This window comes from Urocitellus parryii, chromosome 1, assembly GCF_045843805.1.
Source record: "Urocitellus parryii isolate mUroPar1 chromosome 1, mUroPar1.hap1, whole genome shotgun sequence".
NCBI lineage: Eukaryota > Metazoa > Chordata > Mammalia > Rodentia > Sciuridae > Urocitellus > Urocitellus parryii.
Genome location: NC_135531.1, coordinates 137,908,736 through 137,935,469, shown reverse-complemented (window position 1 = coordinate 137,935,469; position 26,734 = coordinate 137,908,736). Strand labels below are relative to the sequence as shown.

The window sequence follows — 26,734 nt, the reverse complement described above, 5'->3', positions numbered from 1 at the left end:
TTTTTAGATTTAAAAAAAAAGTGAGGTATGGAGAAATCAATGCCTATTTTAACTCTGCATTTTCATCTATGAGTCCTATGCCTTTGTGGCTAATCCTTGAATTTCTATTGTTTCTAAATATAAAATACATTTTAGAAGAAAAACTGACCAGTATATTCCAAAACAATACCCATCCCCTATCCATGCTGATATGAAATGGCAGTAAGTTATTTTTCAACATTAAAATGGATAAAAACCAGCTTAGAAAAAGGCAAAAGAACAAATATATTGATTAAAATTAGATTTCAATGTGTTAGTGAAGTTATCTTGCACTATTTAAAAAAGGAGTTCACAGCCTTTTTAAAAGCAAGTTGAAAACTTTATTCTATCAATATCTAGAATAGTAAGTTAAAATACACACCTTGATTACGATGTGTCCTTTCCTGGTTCCACTCCGGTCTAATTCGCGGTGCTCATGCACCATAACAATTTCTCCTTCTTCTTCAACTTTATGGGTATTTTTTTCCACATGATTTAAAATTCTCCAATAATCCTGCTGGGCTATGCAGACAAACTGTCCAAGAACAACATGGGGACAATTAATGAACCTATAGTACATAAATATATCACTATGCACCAAAGCAGAGCACAAAGGCAAGAAATCAAGCGGCATCAGTTCTTTCATTCAATCCTTTAAACTTTTAACAAAAATCAAGGTGAAACAATGTACACATAAAGAGACCGAAGAAGTCAAATCCGTTTGAATTTTGCTCTAAAAGGAGAAGTGAACATCCACTTCTCTCAAAACTGACACTACACAAAGAAAACACGAAGCAGGAGTAAGTTAGAAACAAACAACTCTGAAGTTCCTATTTCTTTCCCTTGTTTTAAAAAGACTCTGAGCTGGCTAATATCAGAAAGAAATGCAACAAACTAGCGGTTACTTGGCACATTCTCTTAAAAAATTTATAGTTTGCTCAATCCCATAAATATTTGAGGCAGTTATAAAATTGAGTTTCCTTTATTAACAATGAGCTATTGAAACTCCTCATTCTCACATACAGTGATTTTATTTTAAGGAAGGAAAAAAATCAGGTTCAGCCATTTCAAATCAAACAAGCAAGAGAAAAGCTTACCTGACAATCATCTACTTTAGTTCTGACAATACCACGCATGTACTGCTTATCAAGAGTGGGAGTAATTCCAAAACTATTTCCCATAAAGAGATTTTCAACTTTTCCATCTGGATGATTAATTTCTACAGTGCCATTTAAAATAACATACCATGAATCAAGCTATAGAGAAAAACAAAAGGTTTTAAGAATCTTTTAGAAGTGATAGTTATATGTTAACTTTGAACAAAAATCTATCAAAATATATAATTTGCATAATTTGAAAGAGTGAAAAAGAGAATCTGGTTATATTATTAAGCACTTTTAGAAACATTTTATGTTCCCTATTCTAGTCTGCACAACCACTGAAGTTTATTTTACACTTTCTTCTTTTAGTAACCAAAGGAAATCAGGAGCTTTCATGATGACCAAATTTCCTGAGGCAAAAATGTAATGTTTAAGAGCACAGATTTTTTGGAATTTTAATCCAGACCCTGCCACTAACTAGCCTGGTGACTTTTGGCATGTTATATAACCATTCTGAACCTCATTTTTTTTTTAACTGCTAAAATGGTCCTAACAATAGAATCTATCATAGAATTACTATATTAATTGAGTTATTTCATACTAAGTGCTTAGAGGTGTCTGACATGTAGTAAGAATACCAAAAAAGATAGTGATTAATTTAGAAAGACTAGAAAAAGCCTGAATTTTAAGGCATATCTAACAAAATAGAATGCTCAAAATTTCTCCTGATGTTAAGAAGACAATGCCCTCATTTATATGGAAGAAATTAATGTTTCAGGGAGATATTTATTTTAAAGGTCACTGTGTGTCAATAAAAGATCATTTAATTCCCTTTAATAAACAACCCTGATTATTATATGGTAAACTTTCAATAGTTTTAATGTGAGTTAAGGGAAAATCTAGGATTGTCAGTTCCAAAAAGTAATTAGTGTATAAAGAAATATTTTTTTCACAAAGTGTGTGTGTATATATATATATATATATATATATTTATATTACTGTTTTAAATGTAAAATATACTCACTACTGAACTTGTGGATTACACAGGCTATGTGAGAATAGGGACTACCCAGTTTTTTCCACTACATCCCTGGGTCTAGAGCAGAAGCCGGTACACAGCTGACATACAACAAATTTTTGCTGATGGAACTGTTGGAAATTAAGACAACACAAAAAATTGTGGGGGGAAAAAAGTCTGGCTTATTTTTCATCTGTGTGCATATCATTTTGAATAGTTAAGATATTTATATTATTCTGCTTTTTAAAAAAATTTAATGCTATACTCATCTATTCACCAAACTTTTGGGGGAGCACACTTTATATGTAGAATGTAAAGAGAAAATATGTTAAAAAACAAACAAACAAACAAACAAAAAACACTAAGAGATTTGGCCCCTGCCCTCACAGAATTTCCATCAAATAATTTTAAAATAATGTGAGAAGTTGAGGGTGTAGTTCAGTGGTAGAATACTTGTCCAGCATATGTCATATTCTGTGGCTATGTAATAATTTGAATAACCATTTCTTATTCTTGGATATTTTGGGTAATGTCCAATTTTTACTATTACAAATATGCTATAATGAACATCTTTTGACATTTAGAGAAATGACTTTCCAGAAATACTATACCTATTTTTATTCCTATTAGAAATAAATGACAATGTTCAGCAACTAATATCTCAGCATTAATCATTACTAACTTGATAAGAAAAATAGCAAAACACTTCCTAACAATAGTCATACTTTCTAATCCCACTGCATCCTTTCTCCACTCAGCTGCATCTATCTAAGCAGTTTAAAACACAGAATTGCCACATAAATGCCCCAATTGGGATTTGTCCAGTAGTAGGCAGTGGTACCAATACATTTGCCTCATTTTTTTCATGTTAATATAGAAAAAGAAAATGGAGAATACATACATTTAACTTTATAAACATTTTAAACAATGATATAAATACATGAATAATAATTAAGAACCTTGAGAAGTGAAAATAAATAATATTTGTTGAACCAAATTTGTTATCTATTTTGCAAAAAATCCATTGTTAGGAAATAAAAATTAAGATAAAGTAAAGCTAAACAAAAAATTTCTCTCCTTAGAAATCATAACTACTTCAAATTTAAGTGTTCCTTCTAGCTCATTGTTCAGTTTAAATCTCAAAAGTGAGGATTTACACGAGGTTATGGAAATAAAATTCTTCTAAAAGTAAAATTAGTAGAAATTAGCATCCATACTAAATAATGTGACATTTATTTGCTAACCTACCTCTTGCCCATCCTCAAGAATAATAGCTCCAGCCTGATCCACCACTTCAAAAATCATCACTGAGCAGAGCTCTCTCCTTACAGACATGGTCATGTTGGCAAAAGCAGGAAGCTGGTGCATAAATTCAAGTAATTGTTCTATAAAAAACAAATTTCAGGATGATACATTAAAAGAGAATAAAATCTAGACTTCAATATCCAATTCCATAACTGACTTGTGAATTTATGCTGCTAGAGTAGAGAAAGCCAGATTACAAAGACCATTGACTAAAAAAAATATCAGTTATTTAATTTACATATATATTCAGATTCATACATAAAATATGGGCATATGGAAAGATATCAGAATTTATAACCCCTAGAGAAAACAATGAACTCAAAGTGAGATAAAGCTGGAAAGCTTATCTAATTTGCCTAGCCTGAGATGCCATTGTATTTTGGATTAGTGATGCCCTTAGACCTATCAGATTAGTGAAAAAAGTCTTTTTTCTAATCTTATTAGCTAGGGATTTTTCTTTCTTTTTTTAAATGTAACTCATCAATGCCAATAAATAACTGTTAGGAGTAACAAATGTGTAATGTAGTTCAAGATTTGTCAAAGCAACTATGTACTACAATAAAGGCTGATGGGTTCCTCAGGCATTTTTTAGTATATAGACACATGAACAATAAAGATAAATACAAGGGAGAAACAGACTGGGGGTGGCGGCACATGCCTATAATCCCAGCTATTCAGGAAACAGAGGCATGAGGATCATGAGGACATGAAGACAGCCTGGGTAACTTAATAAGATAATGTTTCAAAGAAATAAGAAGACTGGGGATATGGGTCAGTGGCAGAGTGCTTATCTCACATGTGGAAGACCCTGGCTTCAATTCTCAGTATGGCAGGGGATTAAAAGAAAAAGAAAAAAAAAAGAAGCGTGGAAAGCAGTGACTTGGATCATGATTTGTGACTGCCTGTGTTTTCTCTGACCTGTACCTTTGTACAGGTCAAGATTGCTCAGTTGCTATGGTGACACCTGGCTTGAAGAAACTGTGCAAAGGCATGGAGTTATATCAGTCTGGACCTTGGGCTCAGGCACCAGCTCCCAGGGATAGAGAACTCTGAGCATAATAAGATAACACAAATGTCTCCCCCAGTGCTGCATCCTTTAGTTTGCCTGCTTTGCAGAAACCTTCCCACAAATAATCTTTTGATAATAAAACCTATATAATAAATGTGCTGAGCTACCTCTGGGTCACTGTTACTCTATCAGAAGATGGTGTCCCACTTGGTACAACTTTCTATGTGTTTGTCTGCCTTTTCTCAATCCCTTAATGCCCCTTGCCAGTTTCTGAATTAATGGCTCTAGCAGAGAGGTAGTGGCAAAGAAGGAAGAAAGAAAAAAGGAGAAACACAGATAGTCACCCAGAGGCTTTAACAGAAATAACCATAAGGAGCTCTATGCTCACAGATATTTGGAAATACTTACATTTCAATTTCTAAAAAACTCTGAAGACAGCGTAGCATGTAATTCTTTACCATTAAAAATGCACTTTCAGGCTGGGGATGTACTCAGAAGTTAAGTGCTTGCCTAAGTATGTTTGAGGATTTGATTCTCAACATTGCAAAAGACAAAAACAAAAACACCTTCTCCATGACAATACTTTCAGTTTCTGTCCAGATAATGTTCATATTAAATAATATATCTTTGGAATGGTAATGAATGTTCAAATATTTTGATCTTTACTGATATAAATTATGGCTGTTATTAGCAAGAGCATCTTCTGATTTGAATAGCAATAAAACTGTTATAAAAAGAAAATCTATGAGAAAATGTTGATTGAATCCTAACAATATATACTTGACGTTGAGTAATCCTTTGTTCCTCAAAGATAACATCAACATATTTAATATTCAACTTGCCAACTAATAATGTACTAAATAATTCTTTAATAAATTACAGAGGAATATGCATTAAGTTTTACCCAAAAATTTAAGCTAGGAAAATAAAAATATGATTCTTGAAAAATTTTAAGAAGCTAATTCACAAATTTTGGACATTATTATTCTGTTTTAAATACATATGGACATGAGTTTAATGAAATTAAATTTTTGTTTTACAAACTGTGTCAGCTAATCTCAAAGATGGTTCTCAATGATCCAAGCCTCCAGATATTCATCGTTCTTTTATAGTTCCCTGAATTTCTGATTCATAAAAATTATGAAAGAATAAATGTACACTGCTTTAAGGCATTAAGTTTTCAGAGTACTTTGTTAAGAAACACTAGGAAACTATATGAACAGATGTATTTCTTACCAATGTCATCATCGGTTTTGTCTGCAGGTTCTTTTTCAAGACATTCTCGAACAAGATCTCGCCCCTGCAATGGATCTGTTCTATCAATCTCTTCCTCTTCTTCTTCTTCATCCTCAGAATCAACAGGTCCTTCTGGAAGACGTGTTAAATCTACATCTCCTACTTCACTCTCTGTAGCCTACAGAAAGAAATTTTAATCATTTATCATTTTATATTAAAATATTGTATATCACAGTCTGAAATAACTCAAACTTGTGTCCTTACCAAATATTAAAATGAATTTAGGCAACAATGCATGCTGTGTTAAGATTACAATGAAATGACGCTTATTTATAAAAGGTTTCTTTGTGTCTCAAATATATGTTTATCTTTCCGTAGTAAGATATCCAGGTGATAAATCTGAGCCAGGAAGTATAAAATGGTTAAGATATTCAAAGATCATTAAATATATTGTTTTCTAGAAAACACTTGCTTTTTTTTTTTAAACTCAAAGGTTTCTAAAACATGAAGTATGAGAAAGAGAAAGTTTAACAACAATGACTTTCCAAGTAATATATTCTTTCATCATAGGTGCTAGATGGTAGGTGATCATGTAAATTCAAAACAAAAGTCTGAGCCGGGCATGATGGCCCAGTGGCTTGGGATATTTCTCTGGGGCAGAAATATCACAAGTTCAATGCCAGCCCCAGCATTGAGAGTCTTGTTTATAAATAAAAAATATAAAAAGGGTTGGGGATGCGGCTAAGTGCCCATGGGTTCAATCCCAGGTACAAAATAAAAACAAAAGCAAAAATAACAACAAAACAAAATACCAAAACACATACACACACAAGCCCCAAACCAAAACCATATAAAACCAAAAGTTTGAAACAAGGTAGAATAGTACTGCTAAAATAGGCTCATCTTAAAAGATGGATACTCCTTGTTTTCCATTGCCTTATCACTAGATAACAGTGTGAAAAGAGCTGAGATTATTCTAACTAATCTTTAAAATGAATTCAACAACCACAACTTTGGTAATATATTATGTCATATATCTCTAAAAGAACCAGCAATTTTTACAAAAGTATAAATTAAGTGTAATGCACAAAAACTAATGAAGATGTGTTTTAAAAAATACAACCATTCTGAAGTGGATTATTAGGCAATATTTCTGAATATTACACTCTTGATTCATATTATAAATGAAAAAGCATGAATGTTAAAGCAGTTACAGAAAAAATGAATTGGACACAGGAATTCTATATAAGAAAAAAAGACTCAAGTGTGAGTATATTAATAAAGACTATGGAAGTTTCACCCAAATACTTGTCTCATCTCCTATTTTGAACATTTACTGAATTGTCTGTCTCGAAGAAGCTCTCTTTTTTGGCAACTGCTGTTTCCATCTTAAATTTCAAGATTCTAGTGGCTATAGTGCCTTACTTCCTCACTATTGTAAGCTGAGGTATAAAGAAATTATTCTTTGGATTTTAGTAATTGGAATTATATGTAAAGCATCCTTTCTTCTCTAGTTGCTCACCTGAAGACAACAGTATACTGCCTAATAAAGCCACATGAAAATGCCTATCATTAATACATTCCGCTGGCGTGTATTTTTTTTTTCCAAATCAGGGTTTTTGTTTTTTTTCCAGGTCTTTAATTCTTTCTTTATTTATTTTCAGTCATACATGACAACAGAATGAATTTTGACATATAATACATACATGGAATGTACATACATCAATCATATTGTCAATTCTATTCTGCTGCCCATTCCTATCCTCCTTACTCCTCCCCTCCTCTTCCATCCTTTCTCTCTATCCAATCTAAAGTGACACACTTTTTTTTCCTTTTTCTCATTACAACATCATAGATGTATTCTGTATAATAATGAGGTTCTCCTTCCATCTTCTGTGCAACTCCCCTTCTCCCTCTTTTTCCCTCCCACCTCTCTTCCCTATTTAGTGGTAGTCTTCTTCTCATGCTCTTCTTCCCTATTCCATTTTGAGTCACCCCCCCTTATATCAGAGAAGACATTCGGCATTTGTTTTTTAGGGATTGGCTAACTTCACTTAGCATAATCTGCTCTAATGCCATCCATTTGCCTGCAAATGCCATGATCTTGTTATTTTTTAGTGCTGAGGCGTGTATTTAAAAAAAAAAAAAGGAAATGCCTATCATGGGAGAAAATGGAACCAACAGGTAGAGAAGGAGCAGGGGAATGGGAAGGAGGATACTGAGCAAGAGGCAGAAAGATACAGAATAACAAAACAACAGGTATTAAACATGCAGGCAGAGAAAAAGCACAACATGGGGCTGGGGTTGTAGCTCAGTTACCTCATGTATGAAGCACTGGGTTTGATCCTCAGCACCACATAAAAATAAATAAAATAAAGGTCCATCAACATCTAACACACACACACACACACACACACACACACACACACACACAGAGAGAGAGAGAGAGAGAGAGAGAGAGAGAGAGAGAGAGAGAGAGAGAGAGAGAGAGCGCGCGCGCGCGCGCGCGAGAGGGCGGGCAGGGAGATATTGTGTCCATCTACAACTAAAAATATATTTTTTTAAAAAGAGCATGACATGTGCAGCAACAGCACCTGTGACAAGTGTCCCAGAGAAAAGAGGGAGGACAAACAAGCCAGCCACAGGACGCCAAATGACTAGAGCCAGACAAATGAGGCCAACACTCTTGCAGGTATCCAGGTTCCCTGAGACTAAAGCTGTCACTGCTTTCTCTGTGGGTAAATAAACTATCCTTCTGTTAACTCAAGTTAGGGCTCTGATACTTGCAAATGAGAGTCTTGTTTACATTTGTGCACAGCTTTAAGTAATAGCTGGTAAACAATCCAAATAAAATACCTAATTTCAGATCTTAAAGATTAAGTAAGCTGGCTTTCAACAAACTTCTATGGTCTAAACGTCTGTGGCACCTTGAATTTTTGTTCTATTTTGTTTTGTTTATAGTGCTAGTGATAGAATCCAAGGTCGTGTACATGCTACATAAGCGTTTGACCACTGAGGTATATATATTCCTAGAGCCCCTAAAATTCTTATGTTTAAATCCCTATCCCCAAGATGGTATTAGAAGGTGGGACCTATGAAGAGATTAAGTTTTGAAGAAAGTGATTAGGTCATTGGAACCCTATAAATGTTTAGATTAGTACCCTTAAGAAAAAGGCCAGATGGATACAGTAGTGTTCTGCAATCCCACCAACACAGGAGGCTGGGGCAAGAGGATGGCAAATTCAAGGCCAGCCCGGCAACTTAAATAAGACCTGGTCTCCAAATAAAAAAGGGCTGGGATGTGGCTCAATGGTAAAGCATCCCTGGGTTCAATCCCTAGTACCATAATAAATAAAATAAAATAAATAAAATAGCCCAGAGGACACAGTTAGATGGTGTCTATCTAGAAAGAGGGCCTTTATGAGATGGCAAATGAACTACAAAAAAGGTTTAATCAGATGACAAATCTGTTGGCAACTTGATCTTCGACTTTCCAGCTTCTAAAACTAAGAAATAAATTCCAGTGTTTTATAAGTCACCTAGTCTACCTGAAAGCATCATACAGGGACAATCCCATGTTATAACTAAATACTATGCTCATAAGGAGAACTGGGTGTACTCAGTAAGAAAGTGTGTGAACTATGAGTTTAAAACAAAAAACAAAAACTTCACAATTTAAAGAGGGGAGGGGAAGCTCCTCTCCAAATTTTATTTTTAAATTCATAAACAGAATTTGAGAGAATAATATGATAATATCAAGAGCTAGTATAAAACATGAGTTCTACTTTTTTTTAAAGGTAGGATATACAGCAGATTAAGACACGGCCTTTCAACCTCTTTATCCTAGCACCTGGGATACAGTAAGCCCTCAGACTATGATAAGTAAAATAAGCTCAGGGTAGGAAAAGTATATTGGTGATAGAACTAAAAATACAAGTATTAAAATTATCGTATTCTTCCTTTTCTGTCATATGAATGTGTCTGTGTATGTGTGTGCATATAATTTGGTGTTGTAGAAGGTCTGAGGTAATTTGCTGGTGACTTGGCCTTTCCCAAATGAACTATCAGAGAATATTTTTCCTGTTTACATCTAGATAAACATGTAGCTATCACAGGTTGAAATTAAGAGAGTTATACAAACTTGCAAAAACCACATTTTCAAATTTAGAGCAAGTATAAAGTTAGAACCTCACACTTTCAGTTCTGCTTCTTTCTGTATTCTCATTTTTAGTATTTTATTTAACCTCTTTCATGGATCATTTGGCCCATATAAGGGCTTCTCTTTGGATTTCTGGTCAGGGCAAGAATCCTGTGAAATTAATCTTTCATAATTATAGTGTAGGCTGGTCCATTTCATAATCTCTGTAACAGGACAGGCAGGAAAAGTAAGGGCTCCTCTGCCCTGTAAAATAAAACATTAGCAGATTTATTCTGCATTTTTCTGGGAACTAATGTTGGCTGGTTTCTACTTTCATTAAAACAAAAACAAAACAAAACAAAACAAAAAACAATTCTAGATTAATTTCTAAGTGCCAAAACTGTGCTTGACTCAAGCATGAAATATAAGTTAGTAAGATATCAACTCTGCTCTCTATAAATTCACTCTCGTAATGCAAAATGTCAAGTTTACAATTAACTTAAAAAAACAAAAAGTATAATAGGAAAGTGGTATGACATAGAGGAAAACTGCTGTGTATTCCAAGGAGATAGAGACAAAAATGAAAATGTCATCAAGGCAGAGCTATATAATGAGAGAAATATGACTACAAAGTACAAGTGCAGGAAAAAGCAAAAATTTTCAGGGAATAGAATCTTCATCTGCCATGAAGCTGAATCTAGAATGTATAAATAGGGGAATACTGGAATATAAAACCAAACTGCAAATTGTGGTGAGAGGTGAAAGATCTGAATTTACAATGAAGAGTGTAAATCAGGTAATGGTGGAAACTAAACACTTTTTATTTATTTTTAAAATAATTTTTAGTTTTCGGCAGACACAACATCTTTGTATGTGGTGCTGAGGATCGAACCCGGGCCGCACGCATGCCAGGCGAGCACGCTACCGCTTGAGCCACATCCCCAGCCCCCACTTTTTATTTTTTTAATTGATTAAAAAAATAAATGATAGCAGAATGCATTACAATTCTTATTACACATATATAGCACAATTTTTCATATCTCTGCTTATATATAATGTATACAAAGTATGTTCACTCCAATTCGTGTCTTCATACATGTACTTTGGATAATGATGTCCATCATATTCCACCATCCTTGCTAACTCCCTGCCCGGCCCCATCTGCCCTATCTAGAGTTCATCTTTTCCTCCCATGCTCCTTCTCTTTACCCCACTATGAATCAGCCTTCTTATATCAGAGAAAACATTTGGCATTTGTTTTTTGGAATTGGCTAACTTCATTTAGCATTATCATCTCCAATGCCATCAATTTACCTGCAAATGCCATGATTTTATTCTCTTTTATTTCGGAGTAATATTCCATTGTGTACATATGCCACATTTTTTTTTATCCATTCACCTACTGAAGGGCATCTAGGTTGGTTCCACATTTTAGCTATTGTGAATTGTGCTGCTATAAACATTGATGTGGCTGTGTCCCTGTAATATGCAGTTTTAAGTCCTTTGGGTATAGACTGAGGAGGGGAATAGCTGGGTCAAATGGTGGTTTCATTCCCAGTTTTCCAAAGAATCTCCATACTGCTTTCCATATTGGCTGCACCAATTTGCAGTCCCACCATCAATGTATGAGTGTACCTTTTCCCTCACATCCTCACCAACATTTATTGTTGTTTCTTTATAACAGCTGCCATTCTGACTGGAGTGAGATGATATTTTAGAGTAGTTTTGATTTGCATTTCTCTAAATGCTAGAGATGATGAGCAATTTTTTCATAAATTTGTTGATTGATTGTATATCCTCTTCTGAGAAGTGTCTGTTCAGGTCCTTGGCCCATTTATTGATTGGGTTATTTATTTCTCTTTTTGGTGCTTAGCTTTTTGAGTTCTTTACGTACCCTAGACATTAGTGCTCTATCTGATGTGTGAGGGGTAAAAATTTGCTCCCAAGAATGGCATTACTCATAGAAATAGAAAAAGCAACATGAAATTCATCTGAAATAATAAGAGACCCAGAATACCTAAAGCAATCCTTAGCAGAAAGAGTGAAGCAGGTGGCATCACTAAACCAGACCTTAAACTGTACCACAGAGCAACGGTAATAAAAACGGCATGGTATTGGCATCAAAGAAGACTGGTAGACCAATGGTACAAAATACAGGATACGGATACTAACCCACAAGAATACAACTATCTTATATTAGACAAAGGTGGCAAAAACATGCATTGGAAAAATGATAGCTTCTTCAACAAATGGTCCTAGGAAAATTGGAAATCCATATGCAACAAAATGAAATTAAATCACTATCTCTCATCATGCACAAAACTCAACTCAAAAGTGGATCAAGGACCCAGGAATTAAACCAGAGACTCTGTGTCTAATAGAAGAAAAAGTAGGCCCTAATCTTCATCATGTGGTTAATAAGCCCCAACTTCCTTAATATGACTCCTATAAGAGCAAGAATTAAAACCAAGAATCAATAAATGGGATGGATTCGATCTAAAAAGTTTCTTCTCTAAACACTTTTTAAATATAGAAGTGATGTGATTCAAATATTCTTGCAAATTAAACAGGACTTGAAAAAATGGGAGTAGCCAAACAAATTAAAAAAAAAAAAAAGATACCCGTGGAAAAGTGACAGTCTTGTCTGACAAGACTGTCAGTAGAGTCATAAATTAAGGAATTGTGTTATTGTCATAACAAAGTTTTAGCAACACATTTATTTTCCACATAGAAACTAAGGCTATTTAAGAATGAGTTAATGAAAAGACAAACTCTTTTCTTCAAGAGTCAGTATTTCACAATTTTCCTGCTATTGAAAAAGGACTGATATAGAGAAAAAGAAATCTAGAAAGAAGCATTTCTTTTAGAGAACTTTGATAATGCATAGAATATTTCATCCAAGAATAATCCAACATCCTAACCTACTTTCAGCCAAACGTTATAAGCTAATCTGATTTTATAAACATATTCACTGAAACAATTCCTTGCATCCCACCCCCCAAATTGTGGTAAATAACTTTCTCTGAGAGCCAAGAGTTTCTATTTTTAAATAATAAGACATAAAAACTCTGAAGAAGGAAATGAATAGGATGCTAGGGATGTAGCTCAGTAGAAATGCATAGATTTTTAGCCACGTATTTGGCAATATAAAATGGTATAAACAGTTTTCCTGCTAAGAGTTACTGTTAGGTGCTCCAGACAATTAAACTATTGCTCTTTAAGGTACTGGCAATACACACTTGTAATCAAGTATATTCAGTTTTCTAAGTATTGCCAAAGTAGATAATTTCTTTTACCCTTTAGTAATTAATCCTTTCTCTTTTCTCAAATTTTTTCAACTTTTATTTTTAACAATACACTCTTTATATCCTCCTTAAGATTTGTCAAAAACAGAAATAATAATGTTCGCTTAAGAAACATAACAAAAACTACCCACAAACCTACCACCAGTAAGAAAACACTGGTAATGATGTCAATTGATGCTCTTGAATTCAGTGTACATTCTATGTACAGAAATATATATAAGTATATAGACGTGTGTATTTTTTAGATTTGTAGTGGTTTTTTGTTCCCTTCTGTTTTTATATGTTGGCTTGTTTTTGTTGTAACCTTTATGGCATTTCTTTCAGTACTGCCCTGAGTGTAACAGTTTGAGAATTTTTACTTTCTTTGGCTACTCTTAAAGATTTTACATTTTTGCATTTTGATTTAGCACTGTTAGGGGACAAACTATATGTGCCTTGACCAGACAAACTCCATTTTACCCTGAGCCTCCATTTCATATTTAAAAAAAACAAAAACAAAAAAACCCCACCAAAACCAAAATCCCCACTTCTCCAATGAGAAAACCCTGCCTCTGCCATCCTGCTTTGCACACCCTGTTTAACATCACACAGTGGTTGAAAAATGTTTATTTTTATATAATGTAAGATAGTCTCCTTTTAGTCCCCATTTTTATTGGGGAATGTGCTGTTCCCTGAATTCTGATCCACTTCGTATCTTGTATGGTTTTGACTTACTAGTAGATTGTGGCTTTGGATATAAAAGAGATGCCCAAATTCTGAAGGGTGTCAAGGGGTACACGGGTGACCTGCTTGCAGCCTCCTGTCCTTCTGGTGAAACAAAAGTTCCATGTCTTGCTTCAAGACTGATTCTGTGATTTATTTCAAACATGTCACAACAGCACTACCATAATTTTCTCCTTTAAATTTCTGAGTTCCTTTTTATACAATTTTAATTTCTATTCCCTTTACCTGTTCAGTCTCCCTAAATTCATTAAAACTTACTTTTATTTTATTGGTTAATCTGAAAGTTTCATTGCATCGTGTTTTTTAAAACCATATGATTTTATTTATATGCCTTTCTAGAAAATACAAAAACTATTAGGGGAAAAAAAAGATTGGTGGTTGCTGGGAGTTATGGATCAGGAGGGGGGACAAAAAGGCATAGTGTTCTTTCTCAGGTAATGGAAGTGATCTGTCTTCATATAGGTTGTAATAAAGGAGGGTAAATTACATGTTAATTTCATTCAACATCAAGTCATCTTGGTTCTGATTATTATGTGTGTTTCATGTAATTAACATGTAATGTTTTATGTTTTATAATCTATGACGTCAACCACCACTGCACTTCAGGACATAAAAACTCATACCTAGGGAACTGTTCCTAACATCTTACATTAAATAAAATCTCACAGACATTCCACTATCAGGATCATGAAACACTGCACTGACTTGAATCTAATTTGGATTTAACCTCAGCAGGGTTTTGTGAGGATTCTCTCTGTGTATGGGTCTTTCCAGAGCCCCTCTTTCTATTACACAATCACTGAAAATCTCAGTAAGTTTAAAAGTTTCTATTGGGGTTTTAAGAATGGGAAAGTCTGCAAATTTACTAATTTTGTATGTAATTCATGTTATATAATAATAGTCTTTACAATTCATAAACAACTGTAAATTTCTTCATGACTTATAGTTAGTAGACTTATACAACTAAATATCAACCTTTTTATAAGTTTGAGTTCAGGGGTTTCAAAAAACTTTTCTTACTTTCTTTTTTAACCAAAGCATTATATATTAAGATAGATTTGCCTGGATTAAAAAAAAATGAGAGAGAATGCTACAGTCATATATTACTAAACTATACTTACTAAATCCTTCTCAAAATATAGATCATCTTCTTAATTATACTTATGAATTTGAAACAGTATATAAAACATACTTTTGCAAAGACCTTATGCTTGAATTTCATATTCTAATTAAAAGATACATGACCATCTAAGGCATAGGCACAGAGTATTTTGCAGAATAAAAACGCTATATGCACAGCACACAATCCTAAGATATTACCTGATAGATATCAGATAAACTGCTGCTCCCAGAATCACTGGCAATGCTACAACCAGACTGACTAGAAGACACATGAGTCACCTGTGGATGAGGGTTGTCTGTGAGGTGCATCTTGGTAAGATCAGCTGGAAGCTGAAGAAGAAAAATAATTTTAGTTATTCTAAATGTCAAACTTTATGTTTTTAGGAGATTTTAATATAATGTCACTTTTGCAGCACATTTTCATTTTATGTACATTACTGTACAACTTCATTTTTAACCTAAATTTTTCATTCTTACTAAAAATCTTTTAAATAGTAACAAGCAGATGGCACTTTCTAAAATGATTAGGCAAACCTAACAGAGTAGCAAGATCACTGAACGTTTTTCAAAAGAGATTGCCATTACTAACGGTATTTCAAAGGATAAACCTCACCCCTTTTTACCACCAAATAAAAATATCAGCTATTCCCATTGTAAAGCTTAAGAATACTATTAAAACACACACACACACACACACACACACACACACACGGATGTGGCTCAAGCAGTAGTGCGCTCGCCTGGCATGCGTGCGGGTGCTGGGTTTGATCCTCAGCACCACATACAAATAAAGATGTTGTGTCCGCCGAAAACTAAAAAAAATAAATAAATATTAAAAAATTCTCTCTTTAAAAAAAAAAAAAGAACATCTTATACTGTAATCAAATACAGCCAAAGAAAAGGGGTAAACCAAACAGGGAGAGTTCATCTTCCCATGTGCTATTGCCACCTATTTGTATTTTATTTACAGTGTCTTCTCACTGAGTTGCTTAGCATCTCACTTTTGCTGAGGCCAGCTTTGAACTCTCGATCTTCCTGTCTTAGACTCCCAAGCTGGTGGGATTACAGGCATGTGTCACTGCACCTGGCCAGGATAGGAGATGTTATAACACTATAAGACTTCCAAGTAAGAAAACCAAGAGAAGAAGTAAGAAGACTAAGGAGAAGAAAGTCATTCATACAAGTGATACCAGAGTAAAAAAACCAAAGCCAGAACGAGTCTGGAAATAGGTTTGGTAATGCTTATAATGTATTGACTGATATTCATTTCACGACTTCCTAAAAAGCAGGTTATTATTATTATTCCTACTTTATGATAAAGAACGCAGGCAGTAAAATTACATAATTTCCCAATTTCACCCTCAAGAAGTAGTGAATTAGGATTCAAACCCAGTCCTATTTGATTCTAGCACTCTCTATGATACTATACTTTGTGCCAGGGATATTGGTGGTCAGATCAACATGATAACAGATAGGTCATGCTTTTAAGGAGCTTAGTTTAAGAGCGGAGAGTATATATAAGCAAATACCATCTGTTTTCTATATCAAAGAAAACAGACTTCATTCCCCCAAACTTCCTAAGGGATAGGAACAATAAAGACTGGTGATTCCAGTTTCCATTTGAGTGTTTCTTACTTGTAGTAAATACATAAACAGTAGCAAATACACTTTACATGCCTTTTATACAGATTACCTACTCTAATCAAAGAACTAGAAGAGGTAAATACTATTATTATACCCAACTGACAGATTAGTAAACCAAGGCTTAGAGAAAGTATAATGTTTGCCCTTGGTCACACAGCTAGAAAGCAGAAAAGCTGGGATGACACCCAGGCAAATTGACTCTAAATCAATTTCTTTTCAATACTCAATAATTTCTATTTTCTTTATAACAAATGAAGTAGAATAAAGGTTCTGTTCCTTCAAAATAAATTATTGGTTCCTTTAACTTTCTCTTGCAGCTTATCTGCTCTTTTTCCTTTTCTTCCTGATCCAGCCTGGACTTAAGAGTTGACTTTTCATCAGCAAACTCAATTCATTCTCATCATTTCAGTCCATCAGATCTCATCCTTTCAGTCCATCAGATCTGGCAAAACTTTCCCATTTTCTAGACTCCTTCATACATTTCCCAGATTTGAACTTTTATCCTCTACTGGAACCTACATGGTGGGGTAGGGGTGGGAGTATGTGGTTAAGCTTGAACACAGTCATTATTTAAGTATATAGGGTGTTCTTGACTGAAGATATAGTGACAGAGAGATACTGAGGAGAGACTATACAGAAAGAATACAATCATGAATACCATGTGGGAATTTTGAATTTGATTTCAATAGGCTACTATAGATCTGGGGGAAAAACAATGACATTAAGAGCAGCTATATTTCTCAGCAGACAATGTTTTGTTGCAGTAACAGAAAGATTTCAAGTCTTAAATGCTTAACCCATCATAGTGTATATTTTGAAGATTTAAAAAGTTCCATTTTCACTCTACTGCTCTGAATGTGGAACTCATGTTTTCTGTATATCTTTCTCATATATATATATATATATATATATATATAAATAAAAATATCCCCCCCCACTCTTATTACCAAATGAAGGCCTGGCATAGTGATACCTATCTTGTACACATGTCTGCTCATTAAGTATGTACAGCATAAATGAATGAATATATTTGACTTCTGAACACTTTGCTGTTCAGGTTTCCAAGGATATCTGAACAGATGAGATTTCATTTCATCTTCTGTACAGAAAACAAAAAGAAATTTAGCATATGCATATTCAGTATTTCACTCAGCATAGTGTGTTGTCAATTGTTTAGAGCCATTCCAGGAGATAAAATCCATGAGTATTTGGCTGTTGGAAAACAATGATATTCTTATGCCTCTCTACTCTTTTGATAACAAATGTATTTATGGAAGAGTCAGGAAGTCCCAGAAAAAAGAAATCTGTTTCACATAGGATTCTCCAAAGTTACTTTTCCTCAATATTCTTATCAGCATCCTACAAATGTGAAATAGTGCTTTTGGATAATTCCATGTATCCAAAAAGAAATACTTACATGGCAATTAATTTTAGGACAATCCCAGGTATCCCTCCAAGAAAAATTTAGAGGGCAATTTACATGTTTGGCCAAGAAATGGTCATGAGAAATACTTTCAGCATAGAAGGGCAAAGGAAGTATGGAGATCAACTGGAATGCAGACACATGTAGCATAAAAATAATGTTACATGCATGTTCTAAGTTCCACTTCATGTTTTAAAAACTTAGCCTTCAAGAATAATCTGCCACAACCAAGAATCTTAAGATACTTTTTGCTATGTGAAACTTTTAGTCCCTTACAAACCATACTCAAACATTATTTCATTTAAGAGCTTTCAGTGAGTTCTAAAAATAATAAATACTATATACTATTAACCCTAAAAATGTACTTAAATATACTTAAAAAATCAATTCTCCAACAGAACAGCAATCCTCAAAAATCAGTTAAACTCCAAACTGCATTATTAAAACTTCCTTTAAAAACATAATTTCTGTGCCTATCTGCAAGTCACTTACTTGTTAGTTTTAAAATGACCAAGATATAAATATAATTCTTGGATACATATTAAAAAGTGCCAATGTGCTGCTTAAAGGAAGACATTTCAGAACTGTACCCTCTACTTATTTATTATATATATAAAACATTTCTAACAGGCTTGGTGGTCTAATTTTCCCTCTGCTGAACTAGGAGCACCTAGTGTATATTTGATGCTGGCTACAACACAAATTGAATCTTTGGGAGTTTGGGAGATTCAATTTTCTTTTTTTTTTTAAAGTTAAAATAACTAATGTAACTTAGACCTCATTCTCACTGGATAGATAGTAGGAAGAATAATGTTCAAGATGAGTCCTGGGAATAATCAAGACTAAACAGTGCTGACCAAGACCCAGAACTATAGCACTCAACACAGTAACACCAGTCACACATATTGAGCATTTCAAGGAAGGATAGTTCGGACACAGACGTGTTGTGAGTGTAAAATATGGACTGAATTTAGAAGACCCGAAACGATAACAAAAAAAGTAGAATACCTTATTAGTATTTTATATTTCTGTTGAATGGCATGAGGCTAGAGACATGCTGTATTCAGAAACCATAAGCAATCCAATATATCTCAGGTAGGGATGTAGAGAAGGATTGTAGGAGATGCCAGATATGGCATTCCTGGGGGCATAGATTTCCATACTAAAAGAAAACCTTCAAATAGTTTTAAGCAAGTAAGTGTTTGGAAGAGACTACTCTGGAAACACAGAAGATGAAGTAAAAGAAAAATCACACAGATGAGGGACAGGAGACACTAGTCAAAGCACAAGAAGATGGAAGCCTTATGAAATTAAAAGTGAACCACCAGAATTATAAGGACGTTTCCAGGACTTGACAGAGTGACATATGCAGAAAAGTGTCAGCTGAGGGGGATAGGGGTGGGAGTGGTGGGGGGTGGTCATGTTTCCAAGATCTAAAAAGTAGTCTGCAGTTTGTTTTGTGGACAGTCTAAAATTTCTCAAAAACCCAGAGGAAACAACTGTATCCAATCTTATTAGCCCTGGGTATATCCACCAGATCATCACAGTACTACGCCTGAGGCATGCAAAACTACTGGTGAAATTTAGTGCATTCCTCATTATTTTGTAAAAGATGAGAGTTAAATGATCTAATTATTATTATTTTTTAATTCTAAGGCATTTCTTCCCACTTTAATATTTTTGAAATCAAAGAGAAAATTTTAATCAATATTTACAGTTAATATTTATAAAAGTAAAGGCAGACAGACTCATTGAGAAAAGAGGAAGTAGGTATAAAAATGCTTGTCAAGTTTGAGAACAAGTAAGGAAACCACAGTGGGTGGAGTAAGAAGGAGTGCTGGGAGAGAGGAAGACATCACATTGCCTTGTAGGTCACGGTGAAGACTTTTATTTTGAAGAAAGTCTCTGAAGGAGGGAACAATCAGCTTTGTCAAATGATGAGGACAATCAAAGTAATATGGACTGAGAAATGATTTAGGTTTGCATAAATTTCCAATGACTAATGACTCCAAAAGCACCTAAAAGAAGGAGAACAGAAACCCACGTGGTCTGCCTCTTCCACCTAGTAAACAGTCCCATTAAACAACCCTAGTAGACCACGAAAGCAAGCCCCCAACTAAAACCTTCCCTGAGAAAAGTCAACCACTCTGAAAGAAATCCAAAAACACAACCAAGAGAAGGATTTATACTTGAAGAAGGAGCTAATAAAACAATAAGGAAAAAGAAGAGCATCCATAAAATGAAAACAAAAGTAGTTAGGAAAAGCATCATTTAACAAACTCCATATATAATACATGGTTAAACTTACAAATCTAAAATATGACTAGTACTGGTTACAAATAGAAAATGAATTAGTGAGTCAGAAACTGAAACTGAAATAAATGTTTAGAGACATTACTGACAGACTCTGATTTCCAAGATGTGGAGAGACTAGATAAAAGAAGCAATTGTAATTTTTTTCTCCATAAACTACAAAGTTCTCATAACTGAAGACAAATGAGAATCTTCAACTTTTGTTAGAGTCCTTCAAGTACAAGAAGGGGAAAGAAAACAAAACATTAGACAATCTATGATAAAACTTGACAGCACCAAGGATAAAACAAATAAAAACATAATTAGCCACCACTAACAAGAAGAAAAACAGATTACTTAAAGTAACATAACAAAAATTATAATCAGCTGAAGACAGTACATTAGCTTTTTCAAAGTCCTAAAAGGAAAAGACATTGGACTTGTTATTTTATGACAAACTCAACATCATTTTAAGGATAAAATATAAATAGGAATGTTGAACATACAAAGACTTAAGATTCATCCCCTAAGGACCTTGCTGATAGAACTACTTATTTTAGCAAGAAAATAAATGAATTTGGCGCAGTGAAATACTAAGTAACATAAGCAGAATACATAGATCACTAAATTAAAAACAAGAAAATGTATTAGGGAATCAGAAGTACCAAGCAATAAAAATTTAATGATAGGCTTAATGTGTCATTTCAATTTAAGACTAAAATTCTGTCAGTAGTAACACTGGAGATAGGGAAGAAGGGAAGAAGACATGTACTTTTATAAATTCTTCTATACTTGCTAAATCTCTGATCAAAAGTTGTCTATTAGTACCTCCAAAGTGTTTTTGTTGGTAATCTTAAAAAACAACCCCTATGCTTCATTGTTAAGTTTTGCCTGATTTGGTCTCACCCATTTATCTTCCACACATAGTTTGAAACCTCAGTAGTGCCACTATCAAGCTTCAGTAATGCTTGGGCCCCACAGGTGGCATTTGCACTAAAGAGGCTATCCTCTAAATATGTGCAGATAATAGCATGAATAGATTGTGTATCTAGATTTCTTTCCATCTCTTTACATTAGAATCAGCTATTAGTCAAATGAATAGAGAATTTAAGTCCTTCCAGAAGATGCCTTTAGAAAAGATATACAATGAGCTAAGCCAAATAAAACAGTACATCATGATGCTGCCACGGTATTTCTCCCTTAGTCATGATCAACAAGGAAACCTTTAAACAAAGACTTTCATATCTTCCTGAAAAGGGCTTCTGTCTCTATTCTAGAGATCCATGAAGAAATTTTAACATTCAATGTTATTATTAAAATATTTTCTAAATATTTAGTTATATAAAACTAAAAATTTATACACCTGTTTTTGTTTTGAAATTAGCACACAAGACAGGAATGATGACTCAAGTGGCATAAAGCTGCAGATGTTATGAATAGCTACTATGAACAATAAAATTTACTGAATTACAGTATGTATTTTGCAACAACCTAGCATTTTCTATATGTGGCATTTTGCTATTTTCAGAGTTAATATGTTTGCTTTAAAATGACAAAAGGTTTATCTATTACTACTTCAAAAATACTTCAATACATCATTAAATATTTTTACATTCATACAGTGTTTTTTTCATATTATTTTACTGCTTACGAACTACCACCTAATCTTCAAAAAACTGTACTCTTCAATCATAACATCTCTAGCACCATATTAGTAAAAAATGTTGTAAAATATAAGGATTTCACTCATATATCTAAATATACCAGCTGTTGAAGAAAGTAAAGCAACAAAATAAATTCAAGTTAAAAGAGTATGATCATAGTTTTAGTAATGGCCAGAAACAAATGACAATTCAGTCTGAAGAGGGTACACATCAAATGCACTACGTTTTTCAAGACAACAGATTATTTAAAAGATACTTTTCAAATTGTCTCAGAGGTTATATTAAAATGCTTTACAGATGTCTTTGAATTAAAAATAAAATAGCAATAATATTGAGCTTTTTAGGCTGCTTTGTAGTTCTTCAAGTTTTAGAAAATATACTAGCATGGTAAGGCTAATTTATAATTCAAAATATAATTTAAATTTAATAACTGTATTATATCAATCTCAAAGAAAATAATAATTACTTACTTTGGAGGCCCATGGCTGAAGACAATTGGCATAACAGCGAACAAGAAAAGCCATTTCCTAGGCTGGTAGTTTCTTTTTCAGAGCCACACCGATGAGAATGTTGACAAAATTGTTAAGTTTCTTTTTACAAATCATACACCACTGTAGTATTATATAAACGCAGCTTCTCCAAACCTCTTTACAAACCGAAATCAGGAGCCTTCAGAAGCTTAAGAGTATTGTTCTAAATAACTGTAATGGTCCTTATTAGAATGTTCACTTTAACAAGCAAAGCATGGTAAATAAAGAAGTTTAGAATTCTGGCTGTTTGGACATTTACATGTGTCCTCAGGCACCTGGCACAGACATGCACCAGACATGCACCATGGTAGCTTAACAGTTAATACTGTACCAATCAAAGCAAATAAGGCAACATGCACCAAATCTGTGTTCCTGGATTCTATGAAACCTTTCTTCTCTGTATTATAGCTGTGTCTTCTTCAACTTATTTCAGTCTGTAGAATAAGCACTGCAATATCCTTCTTCATCTGAAGCAAACCAAAATACTGTATCCTAAAGATTAAAAGTTTCTTCTTTATATGCATAACCATCAGAGGTTAAAAATAAAAAAAAACCCCACTGAACAAATAGTAGTTAGAAAAAATGTATGCCATAAGAGGTTTATCCTGTAGAAAGCTTGAGAAATCTCCAAAATTCAAATTATTTCCTCTTTTCGCAAGCACTGTTTACAGCTCTGCAGTACTGCTTCTTGTTCTAATGCATCAGTAAGACAGTGCTGTTGATCTAAGTCTGGCTTTTCTGGTTAAAAATTTATGTATAATATGGTACAAAAACACTTCATCTTTTGATAAAGCAAGATTCTATGTTAGTGTCTTAATTCCTACTGTCCTTGTCTGTTTCAGAGCAGTTCCCTAAGGAGAAGCTCCTATTGATTCTATGCTCTGCAGTAAGATGAAATATCTAATAAGAAGGAAAGAGAGTGGGAGGAGAATAGAGCTAAAAGGATGACATCACCTGTACAGAAAGCCTTCAGAAACTGCATTAGATCAATTGGCTACTGTATCTGCAGATGTAGCCCAAAGAGCAATTTATTGAAAACACACACACACACACACACACACACACACACACACACACACACACACACACTCTCACACTCTCTCTCTCTCTCTCTCTCTCTCTCTCTTTCAGTGAGACATGTCAGCAAGCTGAATTCTGTAAGGAAAAAAATTCACTTACACACCCTTTACATTTGTTTTAAAAATCCATTTTGAGTTTTAATTCTGTACATTGATATAAAGCTATATTTCAGAAGCCATACTTGTAAATTAGTATTCAAATTTAACACAGCATTGTCCTCCCAAGGTAAAATAATTAGCTCTGGTGAGATACTCTTGCATTCCAAATACATAAGGCAGTCTAGTACTCAGATGTCACATGTGTATTTTGTAACAATACGAATTGAGGGATTTTTGTTGGCGAAACTTGCTTTTTATCTAACAATTGTTCTGAAAGGTATAATCTTCACGTCTACTCTAACATTAAAAATATAAAAACTGGTGCTAAGATTTATATGAGAACAGTAAAGCTTAATAAATATAATCTCATTCTTGCAAGAAAAAGTTGAAAAAAATCCTCAGAATAACAGATGCAGCATTGCATCAACTCCTTTAAAAGAATAATAATCTGTATAATATAGTACCTTTCTGTGGCCCATTGCTAAATTCCTTTAAAGAGATGAGAGGTCAGCAAAACTCAGGAGTCAGAGGAGAAAATGATTAAACCTCCTTCCAATATGAGCTTGAACTAAAAGGAAATGGCCTCAATTTTTCTTTAAAAATTACAGAAAAATATTAATTTGCCACACCCTCTCCTATCTGAAAAGAACAATAACTCTAGTATCCACACTTCTTCTTTCTTCATGTTTCTGCCACAAGGCATCAACTGTAGATACTCCCACCTGAGCACTTAAGCTTATAATAGTGCCTCTCCATGGCTAAAGAAAAACAGTTACCAATGATAAAATAGTTACAGATCCAGGCAGCAAAATTGCAAAATTCTGAGAATAACAATCAGTAAACAAATTAAGGCAACAGAACCATTTTTCTTTATTCACCTAATATTTTTAATTTAGTGAGCGAGGGTATGCATCATAAAAGGAGATTAAGACAAGTTTTAACAAAGGATTTCAGTTACTACAGAAGAAACACCTTGTCATTGGGCTCAAGAAGGGGGGAGGGTAGGAGGGAGGGGTTCCTTAATATCCCTTGGGCAAAGTCTGAGTCACTTTTTGAACAACACTATACTGCCAATCTGAAATTATGCTGCTACTTATATAACTAGAATGTAACTAAGTACAACTAAGTATTATCCTGAACGAAGACAAGTCATGCTTCAAAATACATAATTATAAACTTATGATTCCAAAAATGCAAAAACTTTTTCCCCCAAAATTGAAGATACATAAAATATAAGTTTAAAAATAAAATTAAATTTCAAATAAAATAAGCATGACTAGTTTTCTAAATGTAAAACATGGAATATTTGATTTGTTCAGGTTGATTTTCAAGCTCAAATGCATTTTTTCAATTTAATTCAAATCGAGTTGATATCTGAAACATATTAAACATTTGAATATAAATTAAAATATATTAATCTTTTTTTAAAATGGAAAATCATTGTACATGGATGAAGACAAACTTTTGCTGAAGATAAACTGGCAAAAAGACAAAATTTTGTACTTCATAATCATTCTAATAGGACTCAAATATAATTCAATTTCAATTCACATACAGTATAAGTAGGATAAATTACAGCCAAATCAAAAAGCAAAATCCTAATGGAAAACTTTCCCATTTTATAAATCATGCTGGTATCACACAAAGAAGGACCTCAAGCTGAGCAAGGGGGGATGGTCACTTAACAGCTTAAAAAACTGCTGTACAGCATGTAAAACACAATCCATAATGCCATATGTTAGATATACTGTGGTTTATGCCAACTCAATAAAGGAACAAAACTCTTTTCCTTCAGTTTGGCTTGTAAGTGAAGGTGACATCAACCTTCTCATTCTACCAATCACCACATAATATCTGCTATTCTAGAAAAAAAACTATATGATGATCCTATTATGCAAAACCTCCCTGTGCAACAACACTACAATGAAAAGAAACAAACAGGTCAAATTCTATACTCAGCATATAAATTCACAGCATCCTGATGATACACAAAATTGTTTCTTCAGTAAAAACCGACTTAACCTTTTAATTAATTACTGAAGAAAGAAAATCCCTTGAGAGAATAGTAATTTATTAAGAATAAGCTATTTTTCACTTACATCACACAGAATTTTATCATGACCTCACCTTATTATTTTACCAATTCTAATGAAGTAACTGCAACAAGGAAGAATGTCCTGATCTACACAATGTCTAGAATCATCACCAAAGAACAGCCATTTGTGAATACACTTCCCCTGCACATGAAATGCCATGATACTAAGCCATACTGATGAAATCTTTTAGAGGACCCTTTAAACTACTACAAAGTTTCAAAACATTACAATATAGTTTTATAAAAAGGTAATTGCTATACATTTATTAAAATTAATATTAACTGTATAAACTATAAACAAAAATAAACTGGAATATTTTAAACTATATTGTGTAGAAAACCAAAGATAAGGTTCTGATTGCTACTAAACTGACTATATACAAACCACTTATTTCAGTAAGTAATAACATAAACAAGAAAGAAGTAAAAAGGTTACTATGGATTATGACAGGTTATCAGAAGATATACATTCTAGGTATTATGAAAAAAAAACATGAGTAAGAAAAACCAGATATATACTAATCTCAAGCATAGTAAATACAGTCTATCCTCCATCTGCACAGTGAAACATAATCACAATTTAGAGAAACCAAATTTCAAAGGCGAGGAACAAAAGAAAAAAAATTCTGTAGTTGTACGAAATAAAATGAACAGGCACTCATTTCAGTAAATTAGTTGTAATTGTTTGGTTTTTGAAATATAAACTGTTAAAGGTACTGATTTACATAGTAAAACACTTGAATCCTTTTGAAAAATTAATGAATAAATGATGCACATTGCAGTGGACAGAGGTAATATACAGCCCTTTTAAACGAACACAGCAAGCTTTTCGACACCCTTTTCCTCCCATGCCTAACTTGAACATCTGAAATGAATCTCCGTAGTTATCAGATGTGGTTCACTCTAATTACTGATGCCCCCCCAGGAATTCTGC

The 26,734-nt window shown here is 33.7% G+C and overlaps 1 protein-coding gene across 3 annotated transcripts in view; it reads right to left on the bottom strand.

The window, feature by feature from the left end:
* The window catches only part of Rapgef6 (Rap guanine nucleotide exchange factor 6), a 202,993-nt gene that overhangs the window by 71,745 nt on the left and 104,514 nt on the right, over positions 1-26,734 (bottom strand). For all 3 annotated transcript variants that reach the window (XM_026400134.2, XM_026400136.2, XM_026400135.2), the window contains exons 7-11: positions 15,173-15,304; positions 5,687-5,864; positions 3,385-3,521; positions 1,116-1,274; positions 401-553 (exon numbers count right to left, since the gene is read on the bottom strand). In XM_026400134.2, the coding sequence (XP_026255919.2) occupies positions 401-553; positions 1,116-1,274; positions 3,385-3,521; positions 5,687-5,864; positions 15,173-15,304 (759 nt within the window). The remainder of the gene's footprint in view (positions 1-400; positions 554-1,115; positions 1,275-3,384; positions 3,522-5,686; positions 5,865-15,172; positions 15,305-26,734) is intronic.